Source organism: Bos grunniens, chromosome 28 (genome assembly GCF_055505025.1).
Source record: "Bos grunniens cultivar Pamir isolate PY7600 chromosome 28, Bosgru_T2T1.0, whole genome shotgun sequence".
Classification (NCBI taxonomy): Eukaryota; Metazoa; Chordata; class Mammalia; order Artiodactyla; family Bovidae; genus Bos; species Bos grunniens.
In genome coordinates, this window is record NC_141192.1 from 1,572,221 (window position 1) to 1,592,127 (window position 19,907).

At 54.4% G+C, this 19,907-nt stretch overlaps 2 protein-coding genes and 1 long non-coding RNA gene across 12 annotated transcripts in view; 1 reads left to right on the plus strand and 2 right to left on the minus strand.

Annotated features, from left to right (window-relative positions):
* The window catches only part of RASSF4 (Ras association domain family member 4), a 34,233-nt gene extending 17,372 nt beyond the window's left edge, over nt 1-16,861 (plus strand). For 2 of the 6 annotated variants that reach the window (XM_086381445.1, XM_086381446.1), the window contains exons 4-11: nt 5,201-5,334; nt 6,680-6,771; nt 7,672-7,829; nt 12,053-12,154; nt 12,424-12,475; nt 13,056-13,177; nt 14,001-14,098; nt 15,329-16,861. In XM_086381445.1, the coding sequence (XP_086237571.1) occupies nt 5,201-5,334; nt 6,680-6,771; nt 7,672-7,829; nt 12,053-12,154; nt 12,424-12,475; nt 13,056-13,177; nt 14,001-14,098; nt 15,329-15,389 (819 nt within the window). In that variant the 3' untranslated portion in view covers nt 15,390-16,861. Of the gene's footprint in view, nt 1-5,200; nt 5,335-6,679; nt 6,772-7,671; nt 7,830-12,052; nt 12,155-12,423; nt 12,476-13,055; nt 13,178-13,810; nt 14,099-15,328 lie in introns of those variants that run through there. The other 4 variants (XM_086381450.1, XM_086381451.1, XM_086381448.1 and 1 more) reach the window with 2 other exon arrangements.
* DEPP1 (DEPP autophagy regulator 1) lies at nt 1,166-10,565 on the minus strand. Of its 5 annotated transcripts, none has more exons than XR_015156650.1 (5): nt 10,083-10,565; nt 8,636-8,690; nt 7,950-8,060; nt 2,384-2,547; nt 1,166-1,851 (listed from the first exon to the last, which is right to left on the minus strand). XR_015156650.1 is itself a non-coding variant. In XM_086381458.1 (5 exons), the coding sequence occupies exons 1-5, from the start codon at nt 10,099-10,101 to the stop codon at nt 1,709-1,711; spliced, it is 465 nt and encodes a 154-aa protein (XP_086237584.1). In that variant the 5' UTR covers nt 10,102-10,565; the 3' UTR covers nt 1,166-1,708. The 5 variants fall into 5 exon arrangements, 4 of the variants coding, with proteins under 4 accessions (XP_086237584.1, XP_086237586.1, XP_086237585.1 ...); XM_086381458.1 differs by lacking the exon at nt 7,950-8,060 and adding an exon at nt 5,614-5,697; XM_086381460.1 differs by lacking the exon at nt 7,950-8,060.
* Nucleotides 13,774-19,645, minus strand: LOC147342709 (uncharacterized). Its single transcript, XR_015156651.1, has 4 exons — nt 19,373-19,645; nt 18,486-18,531; nt 18,004-18,035; nt 13,774-17,196 (listed from the first exon to the last, which is right to left on the minus strand). It is a non-coding gene; the product is annotated as an uncharacterized LOC147342709 (long non-coding RNA).
* Between the last annotated feature and the right edge of the window lie 262 nt (nt 19,646-19,907).

Sequence of the window (19,907 nt, forward strand, 5' to 3'; positions counted from 1 at the left end):
GGCAGTCTGCCCCCTCCCTGTTCCTCATGCTCACCCCCTTGCTTGCCAGACGCCTCTGGGAACTGAGGTTTGCCAGGCTGTGGGGACCCAGGGCTGGGGGGGGCACCCATGGACATGTGGAATGAGGCTGTGGTCCCTGGACCCTGCCGTTCACCCCACGGATGAGAGGCCCTGGGTGAGGCGGTGGGGGGTGGGAACGAGTGGGGACAGAACCGTGTGGTCTGGCGTGCGGTGCCCTGCAGGCTGGCCGGGGCAGCTTCTGTCTTGGCCATCAGCGTGGGGGAATGCTCCTGGGGCCACAGCAGGACTTGCACGGAGGGACCCCTGAGGTTCCCTGGGAAGCCCCAGGGACAGACCCCTGAAGCACAGCAGCTGCGTTGGTTGAGCCTCTCTGTTTGCTCATGGTCCCCGTGGGGGCACTTGGGAGTGTCCAGGGCTAGGCTGTGAAACCATTGAGGGCCAAGACTTTGATTTCTCCTCTCCCCCAACCTTCCTTGTTTCCCCACCTGTGAGACCACCAGAGAGGCAGCAGCTGCTCCACGTGTGGGCTCGTAACCTGCGCCCCTGAATGCGTGCGGGTTTTAGCACAACCTAGGAGGCAGGTCTCATTAATCACAGCTTACCCAGGAGAAAACTGAGGAACAGACATGTTAAATAACTTGCCGAAGGTGATAAGCCAGTTAGGAGAGCCACAAGTGGGATAGGCTGTTTTTCAAAGAAGGGGTCTCACTGCTGCTGCTGCTGCTGCTGCTAAGTCGCTTCAGTCGTGTCCGACTCTGTGCGACCCCATAGACGGCAGCCCAGCAGGCTCCCCCGTCCCTGGGATTCTCCAGGCAAGAACACTGGAGTGGGTTGCCATTTCCTTCTCCAATGCAAGAAAGTGAAAAGTGAAAGTGAAGTCGCTCCGTCGTGTCCGACTCTTCGCGACCCCATGGACTGCAGCCCACCAGGCTCCTCTGTCCATGGGATTCTCCAGGCAAGAGTACTGGAGTGGGGCGCCATTGCCTTCTCCTAGGGGTCTCACTACAACTTGCCAAAGCAGAGAGCCCCTGCAGAGAGGTGGTTCCCTCCCAGAGACCTGCCAGGGGCAGTGCCCAGCTGCGTTGCGGGCGGGAGTGGGGCGGTTGGATAGGAAGAGGAGGTGTGGAGGAAATGCAGACCTGTGTGCTATTTACAGAAGGCTTTATTGGGGAGGCGTCAGAGTTCATGGATCACCGGGAGGTGCAGAGAGAGAGTTCTGAGGATGCTGCTGTGGCGAGGGCTTGTGGGGGAGCCCGCATCCTGTCCAGGTTGCCCAGAAGCCTGGGAGCACTGGTGCCAGTCCCTCGACGTTCTCTGCAGAGAGTGTCCTGGAGCCTTGGCATCACTCAGCCTCCCTCGGGGGGTCCCTGGCGCCTTGCCACTGTCCGTCTGTCTGCGAGAAGCCCAGGGATCAGCGGAGGGTCCAGTCCTCCTTGGCACATCCCTTTTACTTGGCTGCTTCTCCTGAGACTCCCCAAAGAGCCAGTCCAGGGGGTCCACAGTGCCAGTCCTGGGCAGGGAGGGCTGCTGGCCAGTGAAGCGAGTGGTGATGTCCTGTAGAGACCCAGTGGGGCAGCTCTTTGCACAGGAACGGGCTAGCCGGGGGGGTCTGCTGGTTCGCACCCTGGCTGCAGCCTCATCCAGCACTGAGGTGGGCTGTGCCAACTGACAAATGGACCTCACGTAGTCATCCAGGCTGGGGGAGGCGGGCGGTTCCTCTCCAGCCCCTCCGGGTAGCATCTCCTCCGAGGTCTCCCGAATTGTGGGCAGGAGGGCCACAGAAAGCAAAAGCCGGGACCTCATGGCTGCCGGTGACAGGGAGGCAGCAGCCTGTTGGTTGACAGAGGGCTTGGGTGAGAGACTGCTGGCCATCCTGACACCCCTCCCCTGTCCCCTCCCCCGTCTGAGGTCGCCTGGGTGAATCAGAAGCCTGAGAGCAGTTTAAAGTCTGCAGATCCAAGACCAGGCTCGAACTCCTGGGCTCTTTCTGCTAACATCCCTTAAGGCCCTATCATTACTGTGGGTCCTTGTGGGACTGGAGTCCGAGGAAACCTGGGTTCAAAACCAGACAGCCGTTCCCGACCCAGGGTTCTTTGGCAAAGTCACCTCTCCAAGCCTCCACTTCTCCGTAAAATAGGGTTATAAATACACCTCTCCAGGGTGCTGGGAAAACATATGGCACGTTCCCCTCGGGGAAACGCCTCTGAATATAAAGCCTCCGCAGCTGTCGCCTCCGCTGTTAGCCGCATCCTGGTCGCTAGCCCGCAGTGAGCAGGGCACGTCCCAGGCTGAGAGCTGCCCTCAGACATACCCAACGCGTTTTTGTTTTACCTCAAGCCAGAGAGCAGTAGCCCTCCCTTACCTGTAGCTGAGGAAGTCTGGGGGTAGCAGGGGAGATGGATGAGCAGGGAAGTCCTCAGGAAGCGCCCAGGAAACTCAGGGCCAAGGGCCCAGGGTCGAGGAGTTGGAGCCGGTGTCCGGAGCCAGATTCTGCGAGAGGGACAAGGAGGACGACGCTCCGGGCCTCTGTCCAGAGCGAAAGCCTCCCTGAGCTGTCTGGCAAGCCTGGGGCCTGGCCGCTGCTTTTATAAACCTTTCCACCGGCAATCAATTACTGTCACACGGGGCCAAAAATAGCAGCGCTCAGGAAGCTCTCAGAGGAAAACAGCTTGGCGGGCGGGGTCCGGCCCAGCTGCCAGCTCGGAGCAAGTGTTTGCGCCCGTGGGAGGTTCTGGGAATGTTTACTCCACAGGGCAGGGGTGGGGTAGCCTCAGCTCCTGGCCATCTCAGGGCACCGGGAGGGCCAGGGCCTCCACTGGACCTCCACAGCGGCCCCAGTCTCCGCCATCTCCACCTGGAAGCGTTCTTTGGTACACCTTACACCAGCACCCCGACACCCCACGTCACTCTGGCCCACTGCTGGCCCTGGCTGAGCTCCAGGCCTGCACCCACAGGGACCCCGTCAGACACAGCAATGTGGAACTCAGCCTGGAGATGGCCGAGGCCGGGCTGCCCTGGGCTTGCTGAGCCTTGGGCTATGCCCACCTTCCCCTGGGACCGGGGGCAGCCTGCGGGATCCTGGTCTTGCTGCTTCACAGATGAGGAGCTGTCGGATGAGAGCAGGCTTGTGTATTTGTTCCTGACTGTCTAACCAGCACTCTGCAGCAGTGACTATTCTAGGTACAGAGAGCGTGGCAATGAGCGAGGCATCATGTCCTTCACCCAAAATGCGGTTCAGGTCTTGGCTTTCAGACTCGGCTTCAGACACCACTGTCAGATGTTGACACATTGCTGGAGAGAGCCTCCGCTCACCGGGAACAGCTCATGTCCACCTGCAGACATGTTTATCCATAGATACCCGCCCCACGGCGGACTCTGGGTGGAGGAACATGGAAAAAACCATAGCCACAGACCAGCTGATGCTCTGGGGCAAGGCTGGGGCGGGGTCTGTGAAGCTGGACATGCTGAGGCCAGGCCTTCAAAGACAGTTCTGGGGACCCCACTGTGAAGAAAGATGCAGGGGCTTAGTCTGGGGAAGCGAGGGGCTGGGGAGAGCTGCTGCCTCTGAGGTCAGGGCTGAGCCGTGCTGGGGACCAGCTGCCTCGTGTGGCTCATGTCTGATGTCCCTGCGCAGACAGCAGGGGTGCCCCCAGCCTGAGCTCCCCTTCCCTGGATGGAGGGAACGCCCTCCCGGCCTGCAGCTTTCTCTGATCTTATCAGAGGAAACCCACAGCAGAGGAGGGGACCTCCTTCACCTCCCACTTTGGGTTTTCTCACTGTCCTCACGGGACCTCTAACTCCCTGAATCCATAGTCTTTGCTTCCAGGGACACGAGTCGCCTCTCTGTGCAGCGTCAGTGGTTGTCAGCGGCTCTGGCTGTTTCTGTTGCTGTCACTTGTTTTTAGCAAATGGTGCAAGGCCTTTCCAGAAAGCTATGTGTATTTTTGATAACCTTGAACAGAAGAGAACTATTTTCTTTGTGGATGGCAGGGTGTTTTTAAACTGTTACTAACTACCATGAGATCAGTACTGCAGGACAGCCCTATAAGTGTTGCCAGGGATGTGAGACTCCCACAGGGTCTCTGTTCTTACAGTTTTCAGTGCCAACAAGGAGAAAGAAATGGTGTTGATGAATCTATAATAGAATGGTGCTTGAGAGAGCACTGGGAGAATGATGTTTTAAGTTCATTGCCAAAAGACCAGTATCAGAGCAGACTAGGAGCATGTAGCTGGGGAGACCTGACTCGGCTGAAGGGTGAGGCTGAGAAGGTTCCTGGCAGGTGCTCTGAGGGTACAGACAAAGCAGCCTGGCCAGGAGCACGTGTGGGCTTGATTAGCTTGGCACAGGGAAGTTGGAGGTGGTTGTGTGCAGACAGAAGCCTGAAATAGGTCAAGAAACAGAATCAAGGACCCACGGGGAGCAAGTGGGAGCTGGCTGAGAGTGCTTCTGGAGGACTCTGTTGATTAGGACCTCAGGGTTTGGCAGCAGATGAGTGGCTGTGCCATCTGCAGACCTTGGAGAATTAGGGCTGGTCAGGATCGCCGGCCGGGAGCTGTTGCAGATACTCTGAGTGTGTGTGCCAGTAGTGGGGCACAGGACTGGCCATACCCCAGGTGGTGAGGAAGGCAAGACTGGCCTTCAGGAAAGAGGCCAGCTTGGAAATCGGGGGTGGGGACCATGCTGGTCCTGCTCAGCCCTAGTGGGCATGGGATCCAGTGCCCTTGGCACATTCCCAGTAGGAGCAGGTGACTGTGGGCCCCCTGAGCAGGCGCAGCGCCGCACGGAGAGCTGTCCCGTGTCGCACCGGTGTCTGCACAGCTGTGCTTCCCTGGAACGTGTTTCCTTGCCACTGTGTGGACGTGCCTGCCGGACAGCAGCTGCATTCCTGTGGGACACCTGACTCAGCGCCCTGCCCCAGCCCCTGCTCCCGAGTGGTGGAAGGGCACGCCTCAGGCTTCCTCTCCAGCCCGGGCCTCGTGCCTTAGAGCACAGAGAAATTCGTGGGCCTTCCCCTAGAGGAAGACGGGACCCTAGGGATGAGAGGCTGCACCTGGGGGCCTGAGTGCACAGGGGGGTCCCGTGGGCGGGGGCTGACATCTGAGGGGGGTGTGAAGGTGGTCAGTGACCCCTGAGTGTGGCTGCTCTGAGAGGAGAGGCTGAGCGTGTGGGTCCCCACAGGAAGAAGGGGCTCTGATCATCGAGGGGCTCCTCAACATTTCCTGGGGACTGAAGCGGCCCATCCGGCTCCAGATACAGGATGACAGGGAGCGTGTGCACCTCTCCTGGACACCCGGACAGTCCAGCTGCCATTCGTGAGTGTCCCGCTGGGTGGGGCGGGGCCCGGTGGTCTCCACGACAACCTAAAGCTACTGCTTGGAGTGTGCGGGGCCAGGAGGTTGATCTCTGTCTCTGAGTGAAAGCCCCATTTCTGTTTGGGGCCGGAGGTGGGAGGGTAACCCACCCTCAACCTGGTCAGTCACCCCTTGACTGCCTCAGCCCAGGACCTCAGCTGCCAACCTGAAGCCTCACCCCCAAGTGGTTCTTCTCCATGACAACCAAGTCACCCCCGACCCCCTCCAGGCTGCCCTCACCTCCACTTGTGCTTCTCAGACGTTCCTCGTCTGTAAGAGAAAGAGGCCTCTGTCTGCAAGCCAAGCCTCTCAGCCTGTTCTGTCCTGAAACACACAGGTTTAGCCTCCAACGGTTCTGCTTTTATTTCAATATCAGAATTTATTTTTACAAGTTTATCTGAATTTATTTATATCAGATTTATTTGAATATATTAAGAATGTTTTGATAGGGATAAAATGGTTTTCTACCTGTCTTAACAGACGTTTGCCTGTTTCCACTTCACACCCAAAGACGGGCAGCAAGCTGCTGAGTTTTGCTTGCTTCCACACATAATAAATCCTTCTAAGAGTCGGAAATTCAAAACGTTTTCCCCTTCAAAAATGCAAGTAAAGTTGCTGCTCTCGTGGCCCTCTGCACGCCGATGCCCCTGGCTCATCTCCAGCTGTCCCTAGTCACTCATACTGGATTTGGGCCTTAGAGCTTCGAGTTTGGATGGGCTCCGTAGAAAGGAGGGTAAAAGTGGTCACACGAGCCGCCTCAGACAAGGCCCCTCGGAGGCCCCTCGGTGCCGGCCTGGCTCCTCTGTCTCCTCCTCCCAGGCTCCTTTCCCGGCATGGCTACTTCCCATTACACCCATCCCTCCTCCAGTCCAGCGCTGGCTGCCCTGGCTTGGAGTCCACCTTTCCCAGGGGCCTGGAGGTTAGCCCCCTCGAGGGTGCTGCTGCCCTCCTCCCCCGGGCCAGAAGGCAGCCCAGAGAGCCCACTTGGCACACAGCCACAGAAGCCAACCGCCTCAGCCTGGTGCCCAGCACGGGTCTGTGTGTGTCCCTCTGTCCGTACCCCAGGGCTTAGAACAGGCCACGCAGGTCTGCAGGGCAGACTCCCTCTCCTTCCAGCAGACACTGGCAACCTTTTGCTCTTGTTTTTATCTTTTACGTTGACAATGTGTGAAATCCTGGCCTCAACTCGGCCTGTCCTGCTTCTGGCCTGTGTCTGACCCACAGAGGCAGCCAGCTTCCTTTTCTTTGATCTGAACTACCCTTCTCTGCCAGCAGCCCTCTCAGCACCATGACTGTCTCTTTTCAGGAAGGAGCCACCTGTTCAAGATGGCAGAGTCACTGCCCAGGAACCCAGTTCTCAGGCTGGGCCCCAGGAGGAGAGTTCCAGAGACAGATCAGGTTGGTGGGGCCTCAAGAAGCCCGCGACCCAGTCCCACTCATCTGGGGTGGTGGGGGGCTGGCTCATGACCGCCATCTCTGGAGATCAGCTTTGTGGAGTAGCAAAGAGTGGCTTTGTTTGCCTTCAAGAGCGTGTGCGCTAAGCTGTTTTGGTCGTGTTCGACTCTTTGCGACCCCATGGAATGTAGCCCACCGGGCTCCTCTGTCCATAGAATTCTCCAAGCAAGAATACTGGAGTGGGTTGCCATTCCCTTCTCCAGGGGATCTTCCTGACCCAGGGCTGAAACCCACATCTCCTGCAATTCCTGCACTGCAGGCAGATTCTTTACCAATGAGCCACCAGGGAAGCCCAGCCCCTGGTAAATCTCTCTTCAGCCCAAGGTATTCTTATTGACTCCTCACCCAAGGACAAGGAAGCGGAGGCTTCCAGAGGTGATATGGTTGTCTGAATCCCTGCAACGTGCTGCCTTCTGAAAAGGAGAACATCTGCAGAGAACACGGCTCTCACCTGGCCCTGCAGGCCTCTGGGATCTCTCCCCCACCTGCCAGGATCCGTGCCTGGGTGTCTGTCCTCTCTGCACCTCCTCTTGACTCAGTGAAGGGCTTGTCCCAGAGGACAGGGCTGGGGCTGTCAAAGTCCTGCTCTGGGTCCCTGGAGTTGGAGGTCCAGAGGCTATGGCCGTGTGGCATGGTGACACAGGTTATCTTGTCTGGGGGTCACCTTTTCTGTCTGCAAAGTGGGTATCACACTGGCTGGACCCCAGCCTCCATCACAGGGACAGTGCTCACACTGCCGTCTCCCGCAGCCCAGGGCGCCACACTTCACGCGGCACCGCCACAGAGGCTCTTCTGTCACAGCCCCTGTCCTGAGCCTGACCCCTTGCCCATTTCTTGCCACAGAGCCAGTGGAGGAGGACGAGGAGACCCCACAGCTGCTGCGCACCAAGAGCGATGCGGCCTGTGTGATCCAGAGGCGGCCCAGGAGCCGGGCGCCCGGTGAGGCCCAGAGGACCCGGAGGCACCGCTTCTCCATCAACGGGCACTTTTACAACCACAAGGTGATGGCCCACCCGGCCTCTCCCTGGGCCCCGAAGCCAGGCTTGGGGAACCAGCCCCAAGCGCCATGCACGCATCGCACCTTCCGTAGTGGGGCCCTCGGTGGTCACGCCTGAACTCACCCTCAGCAAAACTTGGACCTTCCCTAGTGGGGCCCTCGGTGGTCACGCCTGAACTCACCCTCAGCAAAACCCGGTAGGCTTCCCAGGCGGTGCTAGTGGTGAAGAATCCACCTGCCAATGCAGAAGACATGAGACACAGCCTGCATCCCTGGAGGAGGGCGTGGCAGCCCACCCCAGTATTCTTGCCTGGGAAATCCCATGGATAGAGAAGCCTGGGGGGGCTACAGTCCAAGGGGTCGCAGAGGGTCAGACCCAACTGAAGCGACTTAGCATGCACAGCCCTGGTATACAGGTGAGGCTGTGCCTGTGTCCTGATGGAGAAACAGGCTGAGGAGGACAATTGTCTTGCCCCAAATAACATTTCACTTCCTGACCACAAAGCCTGTATTTTTCCCATCACACGCTCACTGTCAATTCATTCTCACAGATTGCATGAATGTTTGGAGAATGATGCTACATTTGTCTTCAACAAGTCACTTTTCTATACGGTTTCTCCCCAAGGTCGGTTTGTTGTTTCACAGGAGTGTCATGTACCCTGCTGTCACTGTCGCTTGGTAGATTAAGCCACCTAGGTCGGGGTGTGCCCTGGAGCATGTGTGATGGGTCCCAGAGAACTCGCACAGCTCCTGATTCCCAGCACTTACCCTTTTGTCCTATCCTTTTGTCCAAGTATGTATTGTACTGACCTCAGGAAAAAGAGATCTCCTTCCCCTGATGACATCATTCCATAAACAAATCCAACTGTAAAAAGGAGAAGTGGATTGTTACTATAAATGGCACCCATGGCAGTGTGGGTGAGGCCCGGAATGGGGCGTCCTGCCATAGAACACATCCTGCAGCGCTGCGAAGCTGGAAGCCAGGGCTTCCAGGCTCAGCAGCTGCCCTTCCTGATAGGTGGTGGGTGACTCATGGGATGGGGAGCTGGGCAAAGGGAGGTCTTGGGTCAGATCTGAAGCACAGTCACACAGGTGAGGTCTGCTCGGAGCCATTCAAACTACTCTTGCGGTACCCTGCACTTGGGGATGAAGAATTCAACAAGGCGGGCTGAAGGGCCCCTGCTCCATCATCAGGACCTCCCTCCACTCCACACTAGCTTTGCAGTGAGTGTTACTGAGGAACAATAGGTTATCTTCACTAAATCTAGGAGGCTGAGTGTGTTGGTCACTCAGTCATGTCCAACTCTGTGACCCCATGGACTATACTCTGCCAGGCTTCTCTGTCCATGCGACTTTCCAGGCAAAAATACTGGAGTGGGTAGCCATTCCCTTCTCCAAGAGATCTTTCTGGCCCAGGGATTGAACCCGGGTCTCCTGCACTGCAGGCAGGTTCTTTACCATCTGAGCCACCAGGGAAGCCCAAATCTAGGAAACCAGAGTATTTGAGAGTAGTTTCCTCACAGGGGAAGGGGAAGACAGGGCTGAAGTTAAACAGAGATTAAGAATGTCTGGATTACCCAAAGGACCGACCATCTAACTTGGGTATTCTTTTTTTTTTTTAATGTAGACCATTTTTAGTCTTTATTGAATTTGTCGCCATATTGCTTCTGTTTTATGTTTGATGTTTTTTTGGCCACAAGGTACGTGGGATCTTAGCTCCCTGCCCAGGGGTCAAACCCAGCCCCCTGCATTGGAAGGCAAAGTCTTAACCACTGGACTGCCAGGAAAGTCCCTGACTTGGGTATTCTTTAAATACTGTTCCAAAGGGGTTTAGTCTGCAAAGTGTTAATTAAGCACCATTTGCTAATATTTGAATAAATATTGATATGCTACTTTAAGGGACTATTTGAAAATTTAGAAAGATTCTTTGCATGGATGTAGACTCATTCTATACATTCCTAAAAAAAAAAAAGGTTTTTATGACTCAAGGTACTGAATCGTGGGCTTTATCTTCAGTACATTCACCTCTCCTCTAAGAGGTGTGTTGGGCACTTTAAACCTTACATTAGTCATTGCAAATATCACGGGGACATGGAGAAGTCTGAACAGCCTGTAGCCTTTGAAATGAACCGAAGTGAAGAGTCGCGGCTTTCATCACAGCCTTTCTCGTCCCTTGGTGCCATCCTGCCCTTCTTAGCCAGCCAGACCTACACTCGACACGCTAGTCAGGATGGCTGTTCCCCAGCCACAGACTTACCTGCCACATGTGGATCCATCCTTCCAGGCAAACTGGGTACCTTCTGGGACTTGAACTGGTGTCTTAGCCATGTTGGACAGTTGATTCACATCTGCTGAAGGAGCGAGGGGCTCCCTTTTTTGCTCCTCGCTCCACATCCATTCAGAATGTGTCCTTAGAAATCAGGTAACAAAGTGCTTGAGTCGCAGGCAACAATTGAAAAATAATAACTAATAAATTCCTAGAATTAACTTCCTGGAGTTGTTATTCCAGGGTTTATTTCTTAGAACTGTACACTGTTGCTCCACTTAATTATTTTCTACAACAGTTCTCACAGCAGTGATGCGTGATTTCCAGCGTGGGTGAACTTGGTACTGTCTTCAGTGCTCGGCCTGTCGGACTCAAGCGTGTCCTGGGCGGGAGAAACCACTGTGGATAGAGACAGGAAAGGAGCCACGGGACCCTTGTTCCTACTTGGAGCTGCTTGGTCTCTTCTTGAGAAAAGAGTTCAGGCGGAAGAAACACGATGTCTTGTTGACATGACCTTTCTTCTCCTAGAGATAGCCTGACTCCTCTGTTTCATATTTCTTAGAAACCGAAAGTCTAGTTGGACTTTCTGTACCACCCAGAGTCATTCTACATCTCAACTGTGGAGAAAGCAGGTCTGGGCTTGAGGCTGGCTCCAGTACTTGGACATCAGCTGGGGACACTGAACGAAGCCCTCGTGTACCCTGAGCCCGAGTACGTCCTGGGGAAAGCAGAGCTAGGACCATACAGGAGGAATGTGTGAACTGGAATCAGTTTCAGAAAGCAAGGAGGAGCTTTCCCACAGGGAAGTCAGACACGAAGGGAGGACCCTGTGCCTGGTGAAGCATGAGGCTTGGGGCAGCTCCGCCCTTTCTAGATGGGTGACTCCAATGAGCTACTAACCTCTCCAAGCTCCATGTACTTCTAAGGACTGTTGTGAGGATTAAATCAAAGAATCTATATAAAGTATTTAGCAGGGTTATTACCTGATTTGTGATCATTAAGGACTTAATAAGCTTTAACTTTATTCCCTGGAAATTCCCTGGTTGACTTCATGTATGGTGTCTCATGAACAAAGGCAGGATACCTGCGAGAATATCACGGGCCCCTGAAACTGTGCAGAAGCCGTGTGGCTGGAGCATGGGATGCTTGGGAGGGGGCGTGTGGGAGGAGCGGCGGACGCCACTGTCTAGGCTGCGGCGCACGCTGTGATACAGTACTGCTCGAGGTTTACCCTACAATTGCACCCCGGGACATCCTCCTCAAGTGCAGGTGCCGATCCAGGAGTCTGCACCAGGCAGCTGAGACTGTACGCGACACAGCTGGCCCAGAACACACTTCGAGTTGCAAAGTGTTTGAAAGGTTGTTCCTTTGTGCAATAGGGTGGAAAATGGGTCGAAAGGGCTGAGACTAGAGGGGAAAAGTTGGGAAGCTGATGCAGTATAAACAGGGCCTCACCGCAGGCAGGCTGGGAGAATAGAGCAAGGTGGACAGATTTGAGAAGCTTTAGCCTTAGAATCAGCAGACACTGGTGATTTGGTTCTAGACAGAGTAGAGAGACTCGTTCCCCAGCCCCTCATGAATGGCTCTCATGGCCCTGGTTAATGTTCAGTCGCTCAGTTGTGCACAATTCTTTGCGACCCCATGCACTGCAGCACACCAAGCTTCCTATGGTCCTGGTTCCTAGAAAAAAGAATCTGGCTCTTATAGATCTGCAGGCATCTTTCTTAGAGGCCTCTGTATGATGTGAGCTGTCAAAGCTTCTCTGCTCATGCCTGGATCTGGGCGCAGCTTGTGTGTGGATCTGTGTGGATGGACAGACACAGGTGATCACAGAGCCCAGGCTCACCTGCTGTCCCAAGCTGCTCAGTGCCAGCGGGCTGACAGGATGCCCATACCCTGCCTGGTGTCAGCCCTGTGTCTCCTCTGGCCTCCCCCTGAACCGCCTCCCCCTTCCTGTGCAGACCTCCGTGTTCACTCCTGCCTATGGGTCCATGACCAACGTGAGAGTCAACAGCACCATGACGACCCTGCAGGTGCTCACTCTGCTGCTGAACAAGTTCCGAGTAAGTCTGGCCCTAGGCAGCCTTGCCCAGATGCTGGTGGTTTGCAGTTTTGCTGGGGAGGGGGCTGGTGAAAGCCATGACTCCTGGTAGAAGGCTGAACGAGGTTTCCTCTGCTAAGCTAGCAGGAGAAATGCTCTGGGAATTTAAGGGGGTGGTCCCTGGGGATTTGTGTGTGTGTGGCACTGGGGATGTGGTTACTGCCAGGGGTCCTTTTCTCTCTCTCCTGTCTTGAAAAGCCATGGTCTGACTTCCTGTCACTACCTGTGCAGGTGGAAAACGGCCCCAGTGAGTTTGCACTCTACGTCGTTCATGAGTCTGGGGGTAAGTGTCTGCCTTTGACTCAAGTCCCCATCCATTTGGCAAGCTCGCCAACTGAGCTCCTTCTCTGAGGGCTGAGCTGGCTTGTGCAGTGGGCACAGGGCAGGTGCCCTCCTGGCCTTGGGACACGCTGTGCCCCCACCACGGGCACCCCTCCCAGGCTTATATCCAGGCACACTTGTCATCCCTTTCGGAATCCCACCAGAACCACATGGTGAGCCGCTCTCTCCAGTAGGTTCAGTGAGAGGTGGGGAGGACTGTGCGTCTGGGTTTTCAGGATGGATGAGAAGCCCCTCACCCACTGGGACCTGCTGTTGCAGAGCTTGTACCACACAGCCCTGTGTCCAGCGCTGCATGGCCTGGCCTCCCCAAGTCCACTTCGCTGTGCTCCTCCAGCCACTGTTCCTCTCTGAGCTGGGCCTTCGCTGAAGGACACGACCCACATCAAGGCAGTGTCCATCACACAACATCTGGCAGCAGTGCCAGGGCCCCTGGACATCTGTCTTCCATCCCATTTCCATCCTAGAACAAAGAGACACAGTCCTACCACCCCACGAATTTTGTCTACCACATTCTCTTTCAGAGCGTACAAAATTAAAAGACTGTGAGTACCCACTGATTGCCAGAATCCTGCATGGGCCCTGTGAGAAGATCGCCAGGATATTCCTGATGGAAGCTGACTTGGGCGAGGAGGTCCCCCACGATGTGAGTGGGGCTGCGGCATCTCAAGGCCTCTCCTGAGGGAGGGGCTGGGGGACAGCGTGGCGGACTCCTGTGACCTTGGGCAGAGCCCCCTTGGGCAATGCTTCCAGGGCCCCCATGGCCATCACAAAGTCCATCCCGTCTTGATGGTTTCATCCTGTCTTGTTGCTATCAGCCACCACCAGATCCATCAGCTGGCTCAGGGGAAAAAGAAGTTGGGTCTTAGAAAACCATGGCCTGGCCTTTTCCATTCTTTCCAGACAGGTAGAGTCTTTTCCTTCATTGGAGTGTGTTTTGTTGTTATTTACATTAAAAAAAACAACAACAAAAGCTCCGTACCTAGGGTCTAACTGCACCTTATGGAAAGGACCAAGTGTCTCAGGACATCTTGAGTCCTGACTGGGCGAAGAGCACATTTTCAAACTCCGCTACACAGAATAGGCCTTAGGGTGTGGACCTCAAGAAGAAGGCCTGTGACCCTGTGTCCCTCGGGCCATTTGCAGACTAGTGAGTTTCATTCTATTGTGAGAAACAATGGCATTCCCACCATCTCCACCCCAACCCCAGAGAACTCCCAAGTGACTCTGCTCACTATTGAATGGTCTTCCTAAAACTCAGTTTAATCTTTCCTCCCAGGGATCACAGTTGCCTTTGGGGTCAGAATGGGCTCCATCCTCCCTGGTACACACAGAGCTGTGTCGGGGGGTGGGAGGAAGACGGGCAGCCTCTTCCTTGGAGACAAAACCCTGCTGAATCGGCCACAAGGAAAAGAAAACATTTTTGGCCTCTAATTTAAAGCACATTAAAATGTTCTTGGATTTTCTAGGTCGCTCAGTACATTAAGTTTGAAATGCCGGTGCTGGACAGTTTTGTTGAAAAATTAAAAGAAGAGGAGGAAAGAGAAATAATCAAACTGACCATGAAGTAAGCAGCACTTAAGTAGCCAGTCGTGGGTCTGGAACATGAGGGCAAGTCTGCGGTCAGAGCACCAGGCCCGTGGCTGGGAGAGCTCTCCCTGCAGCTGTGCCAGGCGTCCTCACGCAGTTCAGGGATGCCTGCTAACCCTGGCTCCCCAGCACCTCCCCCGGCCCCTTGCTCCATAGTGCCACCAGACCGGGGTGACCGCCTGCCAAAATGGGGGCCTGCAGCCCAGGCCGCCCATCGAGCCTCGGCAGCCCCACCATCACGGGATGGACACGAGCTGCTGAAACTGGGCAGGAGACTTGGGCAGCAGCACGGGCCGGCCCTGGCCCAGGGCTGTGCGTTCTGCTGGCAACCCTGCCCTGAAAGTGCCGCCAAGGGGGCCTGCCTGTGCGCATTCAGCCTGGTCTGAAAAGTGCCCGTTCACGCTAGCAGGAGCGCTGAGCCTGCCCCAAATCAGCGGTTGTTAGGACTGCCTGTACCCACTGATGGTGGCAAGTACAGGGGACCAGTTCAATGGGCAGGTGAGTGGGTGTCACCTGCTGCTCCTGGGGGATGCTCTGGCAGGGCCTGGCTGTGTGAGGTCAGGTCGCAAACCCCGATGGTCTGTGTCTTCCTCTGCAAGGGAAACTCGGTCCCAGAGTCCCTCTTAGGAAGGGAAGGAGGGAGGCCGCTCACCGTGAGAGTCTGCGGTCGGGGGACTGTGTAAATCCTGGCTTTTGGCTGAATGTCTCTTTAAAAGGCTTCTGTGTGTACAGTCAGGCCCCGCTCAGGCAGTCAGCGGAGACCTCATCGGGGGGACCGTGTCACTGTAGCGAGAAGGGACCTGGGGGTCACCTGGTCTAGGTCTGCTTGGTGCACAGAGAGGGCAGAGCAGCCTGGGATGAGGAAGGAGTCTCACCACGTGATTGTGGAGCCAGGCTCGGACGCAGGCTTCCTGACTCCCCTCTGCCGCCCCGTCTAATCCAGCACACTCCTGTCCGTACTGGAGACTCTTTGGAATAGAAGGAGCATTCTCCTGTGAAGCTTGACAGAGTCTGCAGCCCTGTTTGACTACTCCCCGAAGCCAGTGGCCTCGCAGGATGTGGGTCCTGGCTCTTCCTTCTTGGCCACTAAGCAGCCGGTCAGGAGCCATGGGTCTCCAGGCCCAGCATCTCTGGGCTCCTTTGCTGTGCTCCTCGCTCCCTGTCCCCTCTGGTACCAGTGAATCCTCTCGGCTGTGTCTCCCTCCAGGTTCCAAGCCCTGCGTCTGACAATGTTACAGCGCCTGGAGCAGCTGGTGGAAGCCAAGTAGCCCACCAGCGCCTGCCCCTTCCGAAGCCCCCAGCAGCCAGTGCCCACTGAGAGCCAGTGGCCAGGCCCTGACGGGTCACCCAGATTGGTCACACGGCCGAGGAATCTAGCATCTGCGCTTCTGCCTGTCCCCCTGCCTAGCTAGCATGAGTCCCATGGCCCTGGCCCTTGGCTCCAAGCTGAGCACTCAGGGGCCCAGTCCTAAGCCTGAGGACCCAGGAACTTGCTGGGTGGGGTCTGCATGTGAGGTGGGCCTGGGCTGTGAGCAGCCCTGAAGCTGTGACATGAGCCAAGTTAAGGAGCTAGATGGCATGGCCAGTCCTGTTCATGCCACACCTCTCCAAATCAGGGGAGCAGAACATGGTCTTGCTTCTAGGGTGTGGGCTCCATCTGCTTTTCCAGTGCCTGGCCCAGAGTTACTGCAGAACCACCAGCCATTATCCTCATGAAACACGTGAACCACTGGACCCTGTCCACCCTCGCCTCATGCCGCCGCTCAGAAACTGCTGGGAAGAGCAAGAACTGCCATCGGGAATGGGATGTGCAGTGCTCCCAGCTGTCACTGTGCCGTGGCGTGCCAGGTAAAGCCTCTGATGTCCTCAAGCCTCTGATGTCGCTCCATGAGCCTCACACAGCTCAGTGCCCTGCCGGCAGAGGTCAGACCAAGAATAAGCGCACCAGCGGCCCCTCTTCTCTCGGCGGCACTCACCCTGCACTTCCCAGCAACACCTGAAGTGACTCTTATAGGGAGCTCGCTGAAAGAAACATGCCAATCGTATCACATTGAGGAGGTGACCCACATGACCTTGAAAGGATGCTTCCAGGGTGGGTGAGAGGCCAGGAGCTGTCTAGGGACTGCCGGCAGCGGCCTGGGGAGGCCGCGCTTCGCCCGTCACTCTCCTCGGACACTTGAATGCCTCCCGCCCTCTCTGGGTGTGCGTCAATACTTCCCATCAAAGGGCCACCACCGGGAAAAACGGTTTGAGGAGAAAGGGCTTTGAATCCCCTGGGGCCAAATCCAGAACAATTTGGGCCTGCCAGTTGATGGAAAAATTCTAGAATGAACAAGAAGGCCTTTGCAAAAATTATGCAACAGTTTACAGCAGTTGTGTGAGGTGTTTGTCCAAAACAGAGCAAACGAGACCAGATTCTCCCCATGGGGCCCATGGATTGTGGATTTAAAGGGGAAAACTATAAAGTCTCCCGAAGCCAGAAAGTCAGCCTGAGTGAGATTCCAGCTCTGCCTCAGTCGGCAGCTCCTCACCGGCACCCATAAAGAGCAGAGCGTGGGAGCAGCTATGCCGCTGAGCCCACTGTTCAGGGTGAGCCCCACACCAGGACTGTCCCGACCTGGCGCCGAGCTCACAGAGGCAGGTGCAGAGGTGCCCAGGGGAGGTCTGCCGCAGTTTCCCGTCTCCTTTGTCAGCAGAGTTTCCGAGGTACTCAATAAAGGTGTTGCCATGTGGAACCAAAGGAGTTAGGTCCAAGCTCTTTTTTTCGCTTGCGTGTGCCCACCCTGACCCTCTGCTTTGACCTCTGAAACTCTTGTCCTACAGAACGCATCGCCAAGTTTGGTAGAGGAGCTAACGCTGAACGCAGCCCACCGCTCTTGACGCTGACATGACTCCTTCTTTTCCAGGCACATCCTTGGGATTGGTGTGGGGCCTGAGGACAGTGACAGCCGTAGGGCTCAGAGGAGGAGGTCTGGGCAGCCTGGACAGTAAGCATTAGGGTCGCCCCGAATTGCAGAGTTTCAGCATCAGGAGCACCTCAGGAATCTTCTGGGGCTCAGGGAGAGGCAACAGGGTCTAGGAGATGGTAGAGAGCTGGTCAAACAGGGTTTCCCAGTAAAATAGTGAAACAGCTACCCAGAGGGCTTCCCTGGTGGCTCAGACGATAAAGAATCTGCCTGCAGTGCAGGAGACCTGGGTTCAGTCCTTGGGTTGGGAAGATCCCCTGGAGAAGGAAATGGCAACCCACGCTGGTACTCTTGCCTAGAAAATCCCATGGACGGAGGAGCCTGGCGGGCTACAGTCCATGGGTCACAAGAGTCGGACACGGTGAATAAAGCCACCACCAGCCTCCCAGACCATATTATAAGCTCAGGTCAAGGACAACGGCTGACCATCGTTCAGCAGCAATCGAGGGGCCACTGCCTGGTGCCAGACCAGCTCAGCTCCAAAGGGACAAAGACAGTCTTGCTGTAGCCTGCATTCAGAGGCCTCCTACCCGGGAGACCAGGCCACACACCCTGGAGGGCCAGGGGATCTGCAGAGCAGAGATGGTGACGCTCCTTGGAAGGAGCCCAAGGCTGAGCCCAACTGGCCTAAGACAGAGTGGGAGACATTCCAGCCTGAAGACGCCCGCTAACCTTAGAGCAGACAGGGCCTGACACATGAAAAGTGGTCAGATGAAGAAACCTTCTGTAAACATTCCCCAGTTTTGAGGATTTGGTTGGTTGGTTGGTTTTGTTTTTTCTTTTCAGCTGTTACAATATTACTTCATTTAAGGCCTGTCTTGATAAGGGCCACTTGTGAAATAGAAAAGTTAGCAAAGCTAACTTCTGAATAACATAGCTAAGACATCTCTAACAAGGGGAGAATGTACAGACATACCTCAGAGATATTGCAGATTTGGTTCCAGAGCACTGCAATAAAGCAAAGATCACAATAAAGTGAGTCACACAACTTGGTTTCCCTGCATATCAAAGTTGAGTTTAAGCCCCACTATCACCTATGAAGTGTACAATAGCATTGTGTCTAAAAAACAATGCACATACCTTAATTTTAAAATACTTTATTGCTAAGAACTGCTAACCATTCTCAGAGCCTTTGGCATAATCTTTTGCAACAGTGATATCAAAGATTATTGATCATAGATCACTGTTATAAACACAATAATGACAGGCTTGAAAATTGCGATGTCAACTGAAAAAAAAAAAGGCTAAAATTTGCGAGTTCTTTTTAAATTAGAGGATAATTACTTTACAATACTGTGATGATTTCTGCCACACATCAACAGGAATTGGCATTGATTTACATATGTCCCCTCTCTCTTGAACCCCCTTCCTGAGTTATGTTTTATTTGGGGAACTTACCGAGGACCAAACCCCATGGGAGAGCCTGTTAGACAGCTCTGAAGAACTGTTCCAAAGAGTTAAGGGAGGAAACAAGATATGAAGTTTTTGCTTAAAAACAGAACAAAAAAACATGTAATCAAACATCAAAAGATTAACGCTAATCACAAAAAAACAGACATCTCAAGTTAATGATTTTACTGCCCTTTGTGTATGGAAGATACAAGAGTCTGGTTTCATTAAAATTACTCCTTAGATACGCATCTTAACTATGGAGGGCCAGTATCCTGTTTTTCTCTATCCTGAATTCCCCTTGGGGTACACCCTTGGAGCAGCTGCAGTGACTGATGGCTTGATAGCTGGCAACATTTCTTGTTTACAGAAATGGCTGGCAACATGCAACATTTTTTTGTCCGCAGTGAGAATTACCACACATTACCACGCAGTGAGAATTACACACTCTGAGAATGTGACACAGAGATATGAAGTGAGGAAAGTGAAGTCGCTCAGTCGCGTCCGTCTCTTTGGGACCCCATGGACTGGGTCCTACCAGGCTCCTCTGTCCATGGGATTTTCCAGGCAATAGTACTGGAGTGGATTGCCATTTCCTTCTCCAGGGCATCTTCCTGACCCAGGGATCAAACCCAGGTCTCCCGCATTGTAGGCAGACACTTCACCGTCTGAGCCACCAGGGAATTGAGCAAAGGCTATTGGAAAAATGGCACAATAGACTTATTCAATGCAAGGTTGCCACAAACCTTCAATTTAAAAAAAATGCAGTGTCTGCAAAGAACAATAAAACGAAGTATGCCTATACATACTTCTACGACCATCTGAGGATTACAAAGCTTTCTATCAACGATACTTGCTTTTCAGAGGCAATTTGAAAAGATGCTAATTCAGCTCACCAGGACACCACAATTCCAGATTTTCTCCTAGGCTCTGCAGTTTCCTGCTGGCTTGTGTGGGAGTTCCGTGTGCTCTCTCCTAGAGCTTTCAGAGAGTTTGTCACACCCTGCTTCACTCACTAGTATCTCAGGTACAAAATGTATCCAAAGGTAAGGTGAAGATTGCGGTGATGAGCGTCCTCTCCTAGATCAGGACGGTCTTCCCAGGTCAGACCCCAGGAACCAGGGAAAATAATAAACACAAGATAAAATGAACATGATTGCAAAAGATCTGAACTCAGGAAAAACAGGGTAATTTGCCCAGAGCAAATGAGCAGAGGGAATTAAAAAAAAAAAAGGCTTGTTTTTCCTGTGGTGATAACCATTTGCTACCAGCTTAGAATGTTTACCAGAAGATGGATTAAAGACCTTCCCACTGTTAAAACAAAGCCATTGGTTCACCAAGGACACACCTGGCCCCTTAGTCCTAGGGAAACGAAGCACGAGGCTTAGCCTGTCAGATCAGGTGATTGTGGAGAAGCTCGCAATACGCAAC

Excerpts from the sequence above, each read along its gene's own strand:
- DEPP1 (XM_086381456.1), bottom strand. The coding sequence starts at position 1,824 with ATGAGGTCCCGGCTTTTGCTTTCTGTGGCCCTCCTGCCCACAATTCGG.